The 17895-nt window shown below is 38.7% G+C and overlaps 2 protein-coding genes across 4 annotated transcripts; both read right to left on the bottom strand.

Annotated features, from left to right (window-relative positions):
* Positions 1 to 328: 328 nt before the first annotated feature.
* LOC144643520 (uncharacterized) lies at positions 329 to 11776 on the bottom strand. Of its 3 annotated transcripts, XR_013568918.1 has the most exons (14): positions 11619 to 11776; positions 9263 to 9379; positions 7281 to 7361; positions 7085 to 7156; positions 6199 to 6420; positions 5691 to 5753; positions 5398 to 5507; positions 4602 to 4674; positions 3999 to 4074; positions 3602 to 3752; positions 2237 to 2313; positions 1199 to 1863; positions 1138 to 1167; positions 329 to 1106 (listed from the first exon to the last, which is right to left on the bottom strand). XR_013568918.1 is itself a non-coding variant. In XM_078502806.1 (12 exons), exons 1-12 carry the CDS (start codon positions 11664 to 11666, stop codon positions 1220 to 1222), a joined length of 1734 nt encoding a protein of 577 aa, XP_078358932.1. In that variant the 5' UTR covers positions 11667 to 11776; the 3' UTR covers positions 329 to 1219. The 3 variants fall into 3 exon arrangements, 1 of the variants encoding a protein (XP_078358932.1); XR_013568917.1 differs by having other exon boundaries at positions 1138 to 1863; XM_078502806.1 differs by having other exon boundaries at positions 329 to 1863.
* Positions 11777 to 15620: 3844 nt separating this feature from the next.
* LOC144643492 (histamine H2 receptor-like) lies at positions 15621 to 17439 on the bottom strand. Its single transcript, XM_078502757.1, has one exon. It carries the CDS (start codon positions 17385 to 17387, stop codon positions 16449 to 16451), a length of 939 nt encoding a protein of 312 aa, XP_078358883.1. The 5' UTR covers positions 17388 to 17439; the 3' UTR covers positions 15621 to 16448.
* Positions 17440 to 17895: the final 456 nt, after the last annotated feature.

Raw genomic sequence — 17895 nt, 5'->3', positions numbered from 1 at the left:
GTAAAAAGTTTGGCCAATCTACTACTTCTTTCGCTTTCCTACAAAAAGGTTTTGGATAAGACGGCCTAGCACTACTACTACTTCATCTTGGGCTGCCCGAAAGTCTAACGGGCGAAAGTAACTAGGGCGATTTGAAAAACCGTACTACCCACAATTTTTCCCTTGATGGGAGTTTGTTTAAATACAGTCAATGTGATTGTGTATAGTAAGGACTTGTGGTAGGTGTCCTTAAGTAATACCACTGAAGGTAACCACACTATTTCATTTCCTCTCGCGTTTTCCCACCACCCCCTTCGAGTATAAACAAATTAAACAAACGGAGACAACCTGAGAAAGAAAACAACTTTAAATGTTTTCTGATATGTATTATTTGAGGCAGAAATCGCTTCTGCAATTGTGGTAATTCCTCATAACTTGGCACACCTTGTGTGCAATATAAACTCGCCATTAAATACGAGTTTCAAAATATTAAATATTTAAGGCCATGATTTAATATAAGTTTAAGGCCCTTTTCATTTCTAACGTAAAAACATGGAAACAGTCCCGCAATTATCGACTACTGTCAGTTGATAGTCCTAGAAAGGAAAGCTTCGTAATGTTCTCGAGTCCAGTGGATGATAAAACGAAGAAAAATACTAATGCACAGGTTATTGATGCTGCCAACCCCAAACTTCTCTAAATTAAAAAAGTATTTTCGCACTTAACACAAGGTATTTGAGAAGGATAACCTAAGAGAATTTAAGGGTCTGTGAGATATAGCCCCAGTAACAATCTACGAAGCTAATAATGTCACCGATCGCGAGGAGATCACTTTTAGTTTATAGCAGAGCTGAGCACCGTACCATATAAAAGAAAAATTCATGAAGGAAATTAGAGTTCAGAGCTTTTAGATACACAATTCATGAAATTTCAGCTCGAAAAGGGATTTGACCAGCCAGTGACCGTAATAGATAGTTTACAGTTGCTTCGACCACACCTTTCTACAGGTACAAACCTAGATGAAAATTTCAGTGGCGTATTTTCGTATAAGGAGCCACATTGTAAACATAATTTCACTACCATGCACACGCTTTGCAATACCCATCAAGCGGTCATTTGCGTGACCCCTCGGCGTTACAGCATTGCAGTAACGGAAACATGTGCGTGACAGCATAGCAGTCACGGAAAGATGTGCGTGACAGCATAGCAGTCACGAAAACATGTGCGTGACAAGCTATAACTACCCCTCATCTGAACTGATTGATTTCAATAAGTTATCAAGCTCAGCATCTGATACGGGTTTGTGGTCGGGATCATCGTCATCACTTAATATTTGATTTTCATGATCGCTCAAATCTGGGGACAAGGGCTTTGAAGAATTTTCGTCCTTGCGGTTCAGTTCACTGCTATCAACGCTGTTTCGCTGAGGAAGTTCGTCATTGAAATCTTCTTCGCGCCTCAGCTCTTTTTCGCTACAGAGTTTCTCTTGTTGTTCTGCTTCGGGCAATTCTTCGTGCGCGGGTTTTTCATTCGCGAGTTCCTGAGGGTGTAAATCCTCGACTTCATCGTCAGTATGACCATCACCATCATCCTCCAATGGGAAGCAACCTAGATCTTCCAATTCCTCGCCAGGACTCCCTGCCACGTTAACCAGCACCCCCTCCTCGACCACACCCTGAAAGGAGCGCAAATCCAGGACGGGACTCCGGGGGCTCCCATCCCACCCGGGGGATGAAGGTGAGTCCGGCTCACTCCCCCTGTTCGCATCCTCCATAGTGTCACGCTCCTTGCTGTGACCATTTGATCGCCGTTCTTCAGGGATTAACCCCTGTAGCCTATCAAAATTGAGCTTATCTGCTTCTGTGGAACCATATCCTCGGTGACCTGACAAAAAATCAAGTAACGTATCACTAAACAGATATGGTGTACAGAATTTATCAAAATTTATACTAACATGCCACTTCAAGGTACTATTGCAGAGGTGAACGTAACCGGAGTAAACCACAAAACCTACCGAAAAAAAAACCACGAAGACGAGAACTTACAATAAACGCAAGCCCCGTATTATGTTGAAACGGCTGAAAACAAAGTTGTACGCCTTGTCCAAGGTTGAGTGCACACCATGGGTGCAGTGCACATTCTTTATCATCAATACACTTACAGAGTGGATGTTTAAGACTGGGAAAAGGATTCAAAATAAGGGAACGCACACTAACGACTTTGTCATGGGCGTACATGTTCACAAGTTGGCACCAACCTTGTAAAGACCACAGGCCTGACACCTCTAAAGTCTTCAGTTTCTTTTCAAGTTCTGCCACCCGATGTCCTAAAATCCTGATAATGGATATGATAAGAAAAATAAGAATGACACCACAATCTCGTCGTTTAGATTACAAGGCAAATAAAGTATTGTAGACCTAGGAGCGTTACTCCTTTGCCAGACTTTATTATCACTCAATATCATGACCGAGACGTTACTTGTTAAAAAGGGCAGTAAACCACAGGGTATGTACGATTCATGTCTTGCACCTTTCGGTTGCACTTACCTTATTATAGGAAATTAACGCTTGTGTTAATTAAGGTATTTGAAATTAACGCGACTTAAATTAACGCGAATTGAAGGAAAAATTACTTCCCAATAAAGGAAATTAACGCGAAAGAGGGGGTAACATTTCAAAATGAAGGAAATTAACGCGACGTACACAACAGGAACAAGTTTATTTCAACACTTGTAGGCGTATAATCTTAAACGAAAACAATGTTCGTGGTACTTTTCCAACTTTGAGCGTTCTTCACAGTATCAATGATAGTGACAGATAAAATTATGCTTTTTTCTCGGAGTCAAGAACATCGGTACTGTAACGAAAAATTGGGGCCAAAATAATGGAAATTAACGTCATGGAAATTAACGCTCCACTTAATTAACGGCACGAGTGCGAAAATTAAGTACCAAAAATCTACTCATTGCACGGCAACATTTTGTATACTATTTAAAAGATCTCATCGAAATTCATTTGTCTTAGTGACCCCGCAATTAAATTCTAAAGCATTCTCGAGAAAATTAAAGTCAAACCTCGAAAAAATGTATTAAACGCGCGCCATTTTGTTTTGAACTGGCGCAAGACGTCCGTTTTAACTGAAATAAAGACAACTTCAAATCCATTTTTCTCTCGCGGGGTCAGCTTGAGTGCTAAATTTTTGGCAGGTTTTTGTTAGCTGTACTAAAACTGTTGCCATGCTAAGAGGTCTTTTTGGTAACTTTATTTTTGCCTGTATTGCTCGAAAATTGTGCGGAAACCATCTTAATTTTCTATAATAAGGTAACTCCACACCGGCTAAGGGATCGGGTAGCAGCTCTTGCAAGGTCTGACATGAATGGCTTGCTACACTTCAAGAGAACGTTACAATAGAGCAAACAACAGGAACAATGCGCCTAGTCCCAAAATCATTGCAACTGTTAAACTAGAGGACAGTAGAATTACAAGCTTAGGTGAGCTGCTACTCTATTGAGACCAAGTGGAAGACATGTCTCGATCATTAACATGTAACCCATACAAACTAGGGTTCGTTTATAAGAGTAGGGGAGCTTACAATAGAGCCACCAAAGTGGGTTGTATCTTACTTGTTAGCACTTCTTAGATGCTGTAGGGCGGTGTCCTTTTCAGAGAGCGTCTCGGATAACGAGTTAGCCAAGAACTGTAGATCAGCTACAGTAGATGGTGATGTATGGGAGCTGAGATGTCCCACAAGTTCAGACAGGAGGGAAGGCACGGCTGAGAAAACACAAACACACCCAAGTTAGTTCAGCAATTTTTTTCTCAGGGATAAAGACTTTTGAAAATATTTGTTATCAAAATAACATTTTCTCGGATTCAAATGGCAGAAAACTGTCCGTCAATCAATCAATCAATCAATCAATCAATCAATCAATCAATCAATCAATCAATCAATCAATCACAGAGCTACAGAGCCACACCGCTATCATCTAATGGTACAGTGTACCAGGGTACAGTATTTACCATGTTTTGCAGTATTAGTAAAAGACCCTTGAAATTGAGCTTGTATAATCTTGTTCTTACACTTCTCAAAAGTGTTCTGTGAAGAAAAGTAAAACCCAGTAAAGTTAATGAAAACAACTACATGTAGATGGATACCAAAATTAGTCATATATTGATTATTATTGAAAAATGTCTTTGCATTGCCACTGGCACGACGTACACTATACAATGCAGTCATAATCACCAACTGGTTAACTGTTAGCCTGTTCCAAGCCGGGTTTTCAAAACTAGCCAGCAACCCCTGGAGTTCTGCCGGCTACTTGATAATATGTCATCGGTTACTCTAGTCATAGCAATTAGCTTGCGACAAACAAGCTGCCATTGTCACAGCCGCCTACTCTTCCAGTTGCTGATGTCTACTTCAAAACATTTTGAAACCCCTGTCCAAGCAGTCGGTTATTTGAAGAGCAATGAAAAACAACAAACAGTTAATTTCTTATAACTATTACACTTATGAAATAAGTACGGTATAGCTTCACTTTTAACTGAAAGACTAATATTACAAAACAGTTACCAGTAACTATCTTTCCCGGAACATGAACAGATTTTTTTTTCATGTCTCACCTTGTATCTAGTCAAAGCAGAAACAGCCATATTTTTCTCCTCCTTTAGCTGCTTTATTTGCTCTTTTAAGTACCTGGAGAAGAAATTATGTAAATATCTTAGAAAGGCAAATTTATGGTGTAAGGAAATTATCTGAGAACAGATTCCCACACATACACGCATGCCATGTATGCGCAGCAAACATGTACACTGGAGGGTGGATGAAGAGCAAATCAGTGCATCAACAAGTAAAAATGACCTTAGAGTATGTTGTCCATTGTACAAGGGATAGGTGGTCCTAAAGTACAGTTTTCATAATTGTAATTAGGATGAAAGGACAACTCTAACTTGGGGTTGAAAATAATTTATTATATGCCGTTTGCTGGGACTGCATTAACATGTGGCAGAAAATGACATACAGTGCATCTTGCAATAAAGAACATCTGGAAATAATGAATGTTGGATATAACAAATAACAAACGAGCATTGGACATAAGGAACATCTGATAGAAGGAACATCGATTGGGTATAAGGAACATTGAACACATGTCCAGGTACTGTCGTTTGTACATACAACAAATCGAACTAGGTTGAAATCACTGTGACCTGAAATTCTTTTTAAACTACAACACATACCCAACTAATCATGATAAAATAAATTCTCATTTATGTCTGAGTGGCATACGTATTTACATGTACATGTACATGTATGTAAATGTACATGATGTACAGAAAACTGAATCTCTTGAAGCCAATCAAGCAAGATGGTTATGGTTTTTGATTGGAAAAAATGAAAAGTGTTAATATTTAAACTGACCTATTTTCCATGAGAACAGAATCGATGTCAACCAATCGTCTGTCATCAGCACCAAGGATAAAATTCAGCTGTGTATTCAGCCTCTCAGACTTGTCCTTAAAGTGATCCCTCTTTGGAACAATACACAACAAAAATAATTTTAACTCTTTGTACTACAAAAACTTATAGTATATTTTATACAAATTAAATGTTTCAAGACAAAAAAACACCACCAAAACGGTTAAAATGAGTACAATGATAAAATACAGATGTATAAGCACACTAAACAGATTTTCTAGCAACTAAACACATACCTCAATGGCAATCTCAGCTTTTTCATCAACAATGGCCAGCTTGTCTCTCTCTAACTCTGTCATCTACAAATCATATGCACCAAATTTCATGCATCAAAATTTATTCTTGAATGCCAGAAGACATGTTATTTTATTATGGTTGTAGTGGGTTTGTGTTTTTGAATTGTTTTTTTTTTAAACGACTGACCAATCAGCTATTTTAAGTTAAAAGAGAAAATTAAAGAATTTCCAATGTTAAATGTATTAAGCCAGATCAAGATCCACTTAAAGCTGAACACAACAACAGCACTTTCTTCCAGAAACCGGCCTAAAATAAGCCCCTCCTCTCCACAAAAGTGACTTAAGTTTAAAACAAGTTTTTTAACCCATGTTAAAACTTGCAACGTGTTTCCAACATTGTTGTGTAAAAAATTGTCATTGCAATTTGTCCTGTGCAACACAAACTTGATGCTTGTAAGTGACAACCAGTATTAAATAGTTGTACTATATATATATATCCTCATCATACCTTTTCTTGGCTTTTTTCCAGCTGGGATATAAGATCCTGACGTGGATCCATACCATCTGTGCCATCCTTTATTTTATTGCTACAGTTCTTTTGTTTAGCTAGTGCTTCACGCAGGATCTGAATATCTTCCTGTGCGTCATTGTAGAGTTGACGCAAATCAGCAAGGTCTTTATTCAAAGCTTTGTTTTCCCCACGTGATTCACACAACAGCTGTGATAGGGTCTGTCACAAGTCAGAACAAAATGAACAAAGTTCAGTATTCTAGGCATTCACAATTTCAATTGCACTTTATGTTTGGTAAAAATAAAATCTAATGTTTATACAGTGACCAGTGTTAATGTTCATTGGTCATGATCGCCAGGCATTGTCCATAAAATGTTTTAAGACTTTAAGAGTGCAAACAAAATGTATTGATGTCACTGATAATGACATTTTTTTTTTTATAAAAAAAATTGTTTCGATACAAGAATACATTTTTTTGGCTGATCTACAAAGGGTAATGATCTTAGACCATGCAACAAAGAACAAAACCATGTTAATCTAGCCAGCAATGGGCCATCAAATCTGCCCATAATAATCAGATGGAAGATAATGACAGACTTAGCTTTTAGGTCTGGCCAAATCAAGTGACTGTATAATAAGGGATCCTGCCAGGGTACATCATGTAAATTCCAAGCGACATGACCCAAAAAGTAGCAATGTACATCAAATGAAATTGCGACAAACTATGGACAATGGGGGTAAAGTAATAAAAAGGTGGCACAGGACATTCATCCAAGCAACATGGGAGTTTCCCTGAGGCTGTGTAATTGCATATTAATTTAATTATTATGAAACCTGTATTATAACTTGATGAATAATGTAGATTGAATAATATTAAACTTACCTTCTGTTTCCTTTCTCTGACATTATGAAGCTCTTGTTCCCACACACTTTGACCAGAGAATGACGTTCCTCTCTGTCAATAACATAGAGAATTAATATCAGTTCAAACATTTAGTTCAAAAGAGAGCAGGTTGAACAAATATGACTGTAGTCAGTACATGTTCAACCCAAGATATGTTTTTGTGTGCAGCTCATACCTTTTTAACAGGTGTTGATGGATTTGATTTCTGAACTTGTTGGTCTCCTTCTTTACGCTTGTAATCGTCAACCTCTTTTAACTAGAAATTAAATCAAACGATCAAGTCTGGTCAAGTTTGAAAATAATTGAAGGGCTCACTGCAAAAAGGGCGGTAGTGATTTGGGCTTGAAATGAACATTGCCAAAACAACTCCAAACTTCGCATGCAGGTTTGTTGACATAAGTGAAACATTGTAAATATGAATTTATTTTTCGCCGGCTTTTGCTTTGTTTCTGAGAAATAACATATGCAAAAAACTAGGTTTTTCCAGTTGGCATCTTTAGTAGTTTCTTTGTTAACTTGGAAGAAAGAAACTTCAAAATACCGCCGACTTGGAAAACAGAGTTTTCTGCATACAATATTCCCAGGCATGGGGGGTTCTTTGAACTGGAATTCCGAAGGCATGGGGGGATACTTATGATTGGAATTCCAAAGGCATGGGGGAGTTCCAGATCTTTGATTTCCACAGGAGACAACAAAAGTGTGTTCCTTGAAAATGCTTATTTTGTGGACTACCAATTCGCAAATAAAGCACGAACTAAAGATGGCATCGCGGAAGCAGGATACAAGACAAGTATCGATCGATCAGGCATGTGTTTGCGTTTATTTACAAAGAAAATTGGTAAAATGTGGGTTCTACATCAAGCTTCAGAGGCCTTAACATTGATAAACTTCTTTATTCGCTCTTTGTTTTCTTGTCAAAGCGGATCCACAAAATATTTAGTCCATTCAGTGGAGTAGAAAACTCTTTTGCTACGCTTCGAGACGCCATTTTGAAGGACGTGGGTTGGGAGCGACTGCTGACCCTGAAGGCTCAAATTCAAGATGGCGGATATGTCAGTGCACTTGATCATATTATCTTCCGCGTTTTCACACGTGCATCACACGATATTTTTATTTTAATGTTCTGCACCAGTTTGGGGCAATGTTAAGTTAATGTAGGCTGTATCTTTTGAACAAGGGTAAGGAGAAAAGTCTTATTTTTTTACATTTTCATCCCAGAATCTCCTGAGTCATAATGACTGTCTCTATGTAAAGATCGAGTCATTTGAAATAATTTGATGTAAAGTACGCCACATTGGGCATAATTATTTGCGCACCCTGACGAGCATTCTAAAGGGCTTGACGAAAAAAATGAAAAATCCGAACGGGAGGTGGGGCTAACGATTATAGAATTCCGAGGGCAAGGGGGGATAACGTATTTTGGAATTTCCGAAGGCAAGGTGGGCCAAAATGTGGAAGCCATCCGTGGTATGGTACGGATATTTTCTGGAATCGCCCAATACAATGTTTTACATACGCAAACAAACCCACATGCAAAATTTGGAGTAGTTTATTATGTTCTTTTTAGTCCAAAATCATGTCCGCCCTTTTTGCACTGAACTCTTCAATAATGCTACCGTTAATAACAAAGATTCCTTGAACTGCACTGATTATATCAGTTCATCAGTCAGGAAGACCTCAGGAAAACCTCAGGAAAAATGTTTTAGGACAATAGTGTAAAATAACTGAGTTCTGGATTTTACAGAAAATGAGCCATGATGATAAACTTTCCATCATGTTTCTGTTGTTCATTAAAAACATTTACACATAATAAACTGATTGAGAGGCAAACAGAAATGATCTAAGGGCAGGGTCGTGACAGATAAGAATAATTTCACCCATTAATTAACATAAGTACTATTTGCTGATGACATCATGGTAACCACCCCAAACATGTACATTGCGACATTGTAATGCCCAAAGCTGTGCTCTGGAAGAACCTGGGTACCACAGGCGACTTACATTTATCTTTTGACGACTTGTATAATTTTCTATCATGAACGCTTTAAAGAGCTGGGCACCCAAGATTTTTTACATAAAAGCCCCTGGGTACCCTGTAATAATTCTAAGAGCACAGCTTTGTAATGTGCAAAACTTTTGACTCAATTTTCAGCTTACCAGTTGTTTAATCTTTGTTTTGTAAATGTCTCTTTCCCTTTGGCACAGTTCTAGGTCACCTGTGAGAATCTTCAAAGCCTCTCTTTTACTGCTTAATTTCTTCTTGCAAATGTTATACTGAAAAAATAAATGATGAGATACAAATAAAACATCAATAAAGAGAAATTAAGGGTTCTTGAAACTCCATCCTTCATCAGGGGAAGTGATAAGATTTGTTTGTGTGGCTGTATTCGATACCTGATAAATTCGCTAGAGCCAACATCAGTCATTTTGGATTTTCCGAGCTGTTGGCAAAATATTTTTTATCAAATAGCACATTTTATTAGCTTTGTAATGATATATAGTTATTGCGGTGGCTGAGTTTAAAGCAGCGCACTTACAATAAGGTATACAACTTCCCTTCAAGTTCTCACTTGTGAAACCCCTTAAAACACTTATGATACATGAATCAGCCATAAGGTGTGTCAGCATACAAACCCTGAAGTTCAAAACCTAACTTATGATAGCACTTTTTGATGTCATATGATAAAAGCATTAACAATCAACCAACCTTAGAAAACAGAAACAGACAAAATTCATGAAAGAAATCTACCAATCACAAGCCTTAAAACGTTCTACAGTTAACTCTCTCTAAGACGGACACCGTCGGGACCGGCCCCAACTGTCCGTCTTATAGAGGTGTCAGCATTATAGAGAGTCGAGGTAACGTGACACCAGAAATTTTGAGACGATAAAGCTAAACGGCTATGCACAACAAATACATGTCTGTTTTAGTCGCTTACATTAGCAAAACCTATAAAGTGGAACAAAAATAATATCAGAGATTCGACTTGTTTGTTAATAACAAACGGTGATACTGTAAGTAGAAAACTAAATCTACAAGTTTAAGCAGAGAAGAAATGCATTTTAGCAGATTGTTTTTGGTAAATTTGGTATTCTAAAGGCGCTGACCTGCTATGCTATATGTCGATAACAAGTTTTGAAGTATTATTCACGAAAAAATAACTTTTAGTGCCTGGCTGTTGGCGGTTTCAAAGTGTCCGTTGTCCGTCTTAGAGAGGTGTCCGTCTTACAGAGAGTTTTCTTACAGTAAAATGACTGAAAAACGGCAGGGACCATAACCAGGTGTCCGTCTTATGGAGGTGTCCGTCTTATAGAGGTGTCCGTTAAGAGAGAGTTGACTGTAGACCCTACTGCTTGTGTTGCAATTTCAATTTAATTTAGGGCCCTGGGAATAAAAATACTCATATCTGGACAAACATCCCTGCTGCTGGCATCACACAGCATTATACATGGTATGTGCATGGATGTTACATGTACATGTGACTGTTTTAACAAAATTCAGGGAAAAATAAATTAGACAAGCTTATCCTGTCGAGGATTTATCCTCACTATGACAAAAACAGCCATTTTTTAAACTGAAGGTTTTAGGAATATCAAGGGGTATTCCGTCACAATAAGGAACTAAATAAAGAGCGTGCACATGTGCAGCACAAGAAACTTTGTTACTGGACACCTTGTTACTGGACATCTTGTAAATGGACACTTTGTTATTGGACACGTTAGCTGTGCGCACTCCAATTTGGTGAAAAATAGGTGTGCTAAGAACCAATCAGATTTGAGAATTTTGTTATAGTTATGATTAAGGAAATTATTTATTATATCTTTTTTACGTTAAGCTTGAATAATGTAATTATTATCCCATTAGGCAAAAAGTATGAAAAGGTATGAAAATGACAGGCAATACACACATAGCATTTGAATTAAGCTGTATTAAAAGTTCCTTGCAATTTTCATTTGTAATGATTTAAAAGGTAAAATATTAAGTTTGTGGTCACAAACAGCTGTTGATACAAACAATGTCATCCATTGTATTTCAGCGTGAACTAAACTTTACTGTAAATAATGAATTAGGAAATGTAAGCTTACATATGCATAGACATGAGCGTACAAAATTATACACTTATTCACGTTACATTTTTAGGGACTCTCTCAGAGCAGCTTTAACTGTGGAATCCACCTTAGCGTGGATGAATTTAATGAACCGTAAAATAAATATGAACGCCCAAACCCAAATTATTCAACACGAACAAGCAATTCAGGGAATTTTAACAGTCGTTCGGAATTCATGGCCATGAAAATGGTATTTTCTCACCAACTAATAATATTACAATTCCGTTTTTTCAAAGGCATGAATGTACTTGGCTTCAAATTTAGGTTAGAAAAAACTCTGAGTAAAGCAAAGTAGTTAAACGAGATTTTTCTTCCCTTCTTGAGGCACAAATTTTTGCGCCGAACGATCGACTAAAAATACATTACTTTATGGATCAGCTGATTTGCAACAAAAAGCACTTACTTCGTTCACCAGAATGGCCCATTCTCTCTCACTCCTCGCTAAAGTCATTCCATCTAAGCCAGTTGAGGCTCAAAAAAGCAAAATATATTGCAAAAGACATAAAACATTCAGCAAAAAACAAGATGGATCATCGGTCTCTGATCTCCGGTGCGTGGCAATTTTTGTTTGTTTGAATAGCTGATGAGAGCCTGAGCTCTAGCACTCAGTCCCCCTTGCACTCGATCTTTCGCGGGATCAACGCGCGGGAAGGCGCGCGGAGTACCGCAGTTACGCGGAGGCCTTTCTCGCGGGGGCGGGGCTTCCTTCATTGCAACTGACATCCCGCCTGAACCTCGAGGCCAAACTAGAATTCAGAAACTACAAAGTCACCTGAAAACACAAAAAAGAAAAAAAAGTTTCCGAAAATAATCCTGAAATAACCTTCACCCACTTACGAGACGCAAGATTACCACCGATAACAGGTCTTCTTTCCCCATAATACAAACACGGCCGTAGAAATATTACAGTAAGGCTAGCTACAAACAGAAAACTTTGAGATATGAAAAGAGCCATATTGAATGATCCCGTCGCTGGAATTAACAATAATTATTTAAATTATACGTATTTCTTCTGTTTCTTGTCAAGTATCAGCTTCGTAATAACTTTTCAAAATCGACAGCTGTATACAGGCTGACAAGACACGTTGTTAGGCTTTTATTGCGCTTTTCTTATAAAACAATGAAGTAGGCAAAATTGTAAATGCATGAATTCAATTCCCGGGGGGGGGGGGGTACTCAACAAAGTTTTGTACGGGGAGGCTCCGCCCCGAGCTCCTACCCCTTACCCTTTTATATACCATTTTGCCAGAAATTGTACCCCTTTCGTATACCTTTTCATGAAAAAAGGTACCCCTTTCATATACCTGAAAGTCATGGTATCAAGACTCAAGTAGCGCTTCATAAACTGAAATTATACACCCATAAATTGCATCTGCTCGAAATATTTTTATTAAAAGGCCCTTTCAAAAACCTTAATGACTGATTTCCATACCCTTTCGTATACCTAAACTTGTGAAATCCCTACCCTTTCATATACCTGAAGCCTGAAAAAGGTACTCCTTTCGGGCGGAGCCTCCCCGTATAGGCCATTATAGGGAGTAACCCCCCCCCCCCCCGGGATTCAATTACTACTTCAACTGTGCAACTGAAAGCTTATTAAGGCCTTAGTATCTCCCGAAATAGTCAGTTAAACGGCTCATAAGACATCGGTATCTTGAGGTATCCCATGCAATGGAGGTAAGTCCATATTTCCTGTCATTTTACTAAATCATGTATTTAGGTATACTGACATGAAGATGATAACCACCTCCACACCTGCATAATTTTAGTTGTTTTTCCTATCAGTTTAAAACAAAAGTTGCACTAATATTTTTGGTAAACACTTAAAAACCGTTTAGGAATGAAGGGTGCATGGCTGTAATCTACAGCATTTTATTTATTCTTTGGCAAAGCGAGCGTGGAAGAAGAGGTTTACTTCTATACAAACGGCCACAGCTGAATTTTTAACCGGTGGTCAAGCTTTTTTTATTCTCGTCGCCTCGGAAAAAAAAGAACGCCCGGTGGCAGGCCTTCTGAATTAAATGAACTCTAAAAATTTAGGAAAATGTAAACAACCATAGTCGTCGTCTAGAATTAAAGGATAAGAGTTGGAAAAACAGTTTTATTTAATTCTCAACTGACAAAAGTTATCAGTGATCGGGTAAACACGAGCGGAAAACAAGCGATTGACACTGATAATCTGTTTGTCAAGCGAGCGAAAACTCAAAGTTAGCTAAAGTTTGTATAGACACAAATCGGATCAGCGAAGAGCGCAAAAGATTCGATAATAGAGAGATTAAGCATGACGTTATACGGCAAACGGCAAACGCGAACTTGCCTTTCATTTTGTTACTTTTTTTATCAAATTCTAAAATAAATCCCTCATAAAAATAGGGGAAAAAATCCCACATTCACGACAAACACAAAACTACTCATTTTCGCGTACGAACGCCAAACGGCAGGTGGCAGAAGTTGAAATTTTGCCGTTCGCGGGAAAAATAAACGTCATGCTTAATCTCTCTAATAGCGCATGATACTGCGTGCGTTCCAACAATCTTCGAGTAGGCCTCGAGCCTGCTTGACGGCTAGCTCCGACTACAAAGATAAAATATCTGCTCGTTCGATGCACAGGATTGAGAAGAAGACATCAAGCGCTGATCCATTTGGAGAATGCAGTCATTTGCACGAAAGAAATAAGAACTCCTCACAGTCTCGTTAATTCCTTCTTTTCACAGAGTTATAGAAACACCCATTGAGCACTGCTCGACTGGCAGCTGTGAATTCGCGCCGATGTTAGCTTCCAGAGCTTTAAAATGTTCTTGTTCACGCCCAATATCCACTTTATTATTGACCTACGTTCGTTAGAAATACGGAAACCTTTTCGACCTTAGAAGTCTTGAAACGAGCTAGAACCTACGTTCCTAAATATCGATCGACCCTGTCTTAGGCCCCGGGGGGGGGGGGGTACTCCCTATAATGGCCTATACGGGGAGGCTCCGCCCGAAAGGGGTACCTTTTTCAGGCTTCAGGTATATAAAAGGGTAGGGATTTCACGAGGTTAAGTATACGAAAGGGTATGGAAATCTGTCATTTGGCTATTTAAAAGGGCCTTTAATTAAAATATTTTTAACGGACGCAATTTATGGTTGTATTATTTTAATTTATTAAGCGCTACATAAAAATGACAAGAAAACGTCCTATTTCAAGTCCACGCCATGTCTCTTAGGTATATGAAACGGGTACCTTTTTTCAGTTAAAGGTATACGAAAGGGGTACAATTTCTGTGAGAAATGGTATATAAAAGGGTAAGGGGTTAGAACTTGGGGCGGAGCCTCCCCGTTTAAAACTTTTTTGAGTAGCCCCCCGGGTCTTAGGCATTTCTTGCACTTCGAATTTTAATTAAATGTCCCAGCCTGACATTTTGAGTTAATTGTTAATTGTAAATTCTAGGGAGATCTCTGGAAAAGTTTGCAGAGATCTCCTGCTACTGAATGATGTAACAGTTTAAAGCACATTGTTAGATATGTGGCAAATAAATGAACTTCAAACTTGCCTCCTGGGACTAGCTGCCAAACGTCTTTGCAAAAAAGATAAACACTGGTAAAAGTTATTAACATAAAGTGCTGAAAAATGCTTCGCTTTTGTTAGACAGATGATCCTGTTTTCTGACTGACTTCAGTGCAATTCCACTTACTTTTATAGTGAATTAATAGGCCTTTAGCGTCGAATTTTCCAAGGATCATCTTTCATTTCTTCACCGAGCGGGCATATAATCAAACATACGGGTATATCTTGGTGTTGGGGAAACTATTGTTGGTTAGCTACTACATGTTGTGGCTTGGGTGTTGCTTATTTGTCGTTTGTTTTGCGTCATTTAGTGATCGCATCGCCTATCCGTAACATCAAGAAACTTCCAAACATACCCTTGAGGGAGATGGTGACTGGGAAACGAGGACTCATGTACCGACGGTCCCCCCACCCCCTCCCACGCCAAAGACTCCTGATATATACTGACGGTCCCCCCACTCCCTCCCACGCCAGAAAAAAAAACTGCAATAGAATAGCTTGTTCGAATTATTATTTAGAAAACACCTGTTGGTGCACAGTGCTAGACAAATGGCCGTAGATCCGTTCATCCGAGTAAAGTATAAAGCGATTACACTGATGTTTACTGCACCATTACGGGAATTGTAGTGCATGAATACCAGTGGAAAGTAGTTTCTCAAACTCATTAATAATTCATGACGTTATAAGCCAACCAGAGCGCCCCATTCGGGTCAGGTGGATGAGTTGGAAACTCAATGAAACACCAGTTGAAAATCACTAGTGTTTCATCACGTTTTCATCACTAGTGTTTCATCACGTTTTCATCACTAGTGAAAAAATTGTTCTTAATCTGCATATTCATATATTACTCAAACACAGCTTTACATGAATCATTAATTTTTAATAAACAATGACCAGGGAAAACATTTCAAATTACAAACTGACAAGCCTAAGTCATTTGAAATTAAAGTTTACAGTACATTTCTTAAAGTCGCCAAAACAGACTGGCATAGTATCCATATCCACATTCTGAGAAACTTTTTCTACCTTCCGTGACACGGACTCACTGCTGGAATCGACACTAATTGTCGCACTTACTAGCTAGCCTAGTGTAAGCGGCTGAACTTTGTGCAATTCATACTCTTTAAAAACTCCACCAACCTCGAGTATTGGAACATTGACACTTCGCACTCGTTGCCAATCCTCAAAAATCCCTATTGCCCACTTATTTTTATATCTGGTAGACTTCGGTACTGCTCTCTCTACGCAAAGTTCTTCTTCCTCGATTGTTTTCGGGGAGCGAAACCTTCCTTCGGCCATGGCAAAAACAATATGTAAATCCCTTCAAGTTCACAACGCTTTTAGAATACAAATTTGGTGCAACGCGAAACTATTGGATAATTAAAAACAAAAGCTCACAAATACAATGAATGCCGACTGAATACAACAAATCACACATACAAGGCATTTTAAAGAAAAATGGGGAAAAATACGACACTACATAATTTTGTATTGTTTCTTTAGAGAAGTCATTTCAAAAACTCGTGCATCGTGTTTCATCACGATTTCCAAACACTCGAAAACAGATGAAAGCACTCGGCCGAAGCGGCCTCGTGCTTTCATCTGTTTTCTCGTGTTTGGAAATCGTGATGAAACACTCGCACTCGTTTTTGAAATAGTACTTCCTTATGCCGATCAGATCCACCGGTTAAACACAAGGTAAACGTTGCATCACGGCTGTTCTTATTTCGTGGAGGCGCCAACAGTATATGAATGGGTTGATAGCAGAATTGGCATAAACTAAGGTTCTTGTCACTTCGAATAAAAGCCGATTGGTTGCGTTTATGCCTTGAACCACAACCACACAAGCTATGCTAAGGTATGGGAGATAGCAAAGTAGTAAGACGATATAAACCATGAACATTCCCAGGACTGATTTCCTGTAGTGCGTCGAGTTGAGTGCTTCATTCGATGCCTGATTCTCAATCTTAGGTCGGGTCTGAATTCGGATTTGCCTAAAGTGATATCGCAGAATGAGGTAGATGCGAAAGAAACAGCCGGATGTGATTAGAATACAGATAGAACCAACAGCTATTCCTGCGCCTAAGATAAACCGAGGATACCATAACCACGTTAGAAGAACAAAAGCTACGAACAGCCATGTCAAAACGAGCAGTGCTATAACGCGCTTATTAGTCACTAACTGTTTATACCTGAGGTGAAGGTACAGCGCTAGATATCGATCAATACTCACAGCCGTAACGCTTAACAAAGAAACACCACAAAGATAAGTCGATAAGACAGCCACGGCCGCCCCAGTAATACAAGCCGTGCTGATAAATCCTTGGATTTTAGCCACGGTGTTGATAACAGCTAGTGGCTGAGTCAATAAGCCGACTCCCAGATCTGAAATCGCAAGGCCAAAAAGTGAAACATTTGAAGGCGTGTGTAGATGGGACGTTCTCCAAATGGTTATAAGGATGCACAGGTTCGCCATTGTTGCTGCGATTGCTAAAATCGTGCTAACCACGCAGTTTACGATATACCAGCCAAGGAAGTCGCCAGTTTTGAAGTACTCTGTGTTCATGTTAAAACACACAATGTCAGTCTTTTCGTATGACAAGTTTGAGTTCTGCAAAGGTTCCATGATGAATTGCAAAACAGAAGCTTTTAAAAACAAAAAGACCCGGAAAGATAACTTAATTTCCACTGGGTATGAACTGATTGCTAAACACTATAATATATGTGGATCACGAAGACCAAGGGAGAAAAAAGAGTATTTTTTCGCGTCTTTTGGATAATTTGCATGGCCCGTGGCGGTATTGCAAAATACGAGTTGAAGGTAACCAATCGTGCGCTGGTAAAGCATGACACTTCTACCGGCAGATGCTCATTAAAGACCGGCTGTGTTAACTTATTTTTTTTTTGTTTCTAACCGTTCAAACTTTGCTCGTAGCTTTTGGCATATTTCGTCTCGTTTAAAAGAAACGCCTGTGTATACATGTGACTGAATGCATGGAAAAAGAACTAACTGCAAGGAAAAGGACTTAAAAAAGCACTGTTCGAAAAAGTTTCATTCGCGTGATCATCACACATTATTCAAACATAAAGTTATTGCTGCAGAAAAATTAAATTTCTGGCTATATATATGCAGG

The sequence above is a fragment of the Oculina patagonica genome, chromosome 2, assembly GCF_052425735.1.
Source record: "Oculina patagonica isolate OP01 chromosome 2, crgOcupat, whole genome shotgun sequence".
Taxonomy (NCBI): domain Eukaryota; kingdom Metazoa; phylum Cnidaria; class Anthozoa; order Scleractinia; family Oculinidae; genus Oculina; species Oculina patagonica.
Note: the sequence above shows the minus strand (reverse complement) of the source record. Positions and strands in the feature narration are given on the sequence as shown.

Bases quoted from the DNA above. Each gene is read 5' to 3' on its own strand.
- LOC144643492 (XM_078502757.1), bottom strand. From the start codon at position 17,387: ATGGAACCTTTGCAGAACTCAAACTTGTCATACGAAAAGACTGACATT.
- LOC144643520 (XM_078502806.1), bottom strand. From the start codon at position 11,666: ATGACTTTAGCGAGGAGTGAGAGAGAATGGGCCATTCTGGTGAACGAA. The intron at 5,508-5,690 runs GTATGTGTTTAG...ATTGTTCCAAAG, and splicing joins AAGCTGAGATTGCCATTGAG to AGGGATCACTTTAAGGACAA. The intron at 3,753-3,998 runs GTAAATACTGTA...GTGTTTTCTCAG, and splicing joins TACTAATACTGCAAAACATG to CCGTGCCTTCCCTCCTGTCT.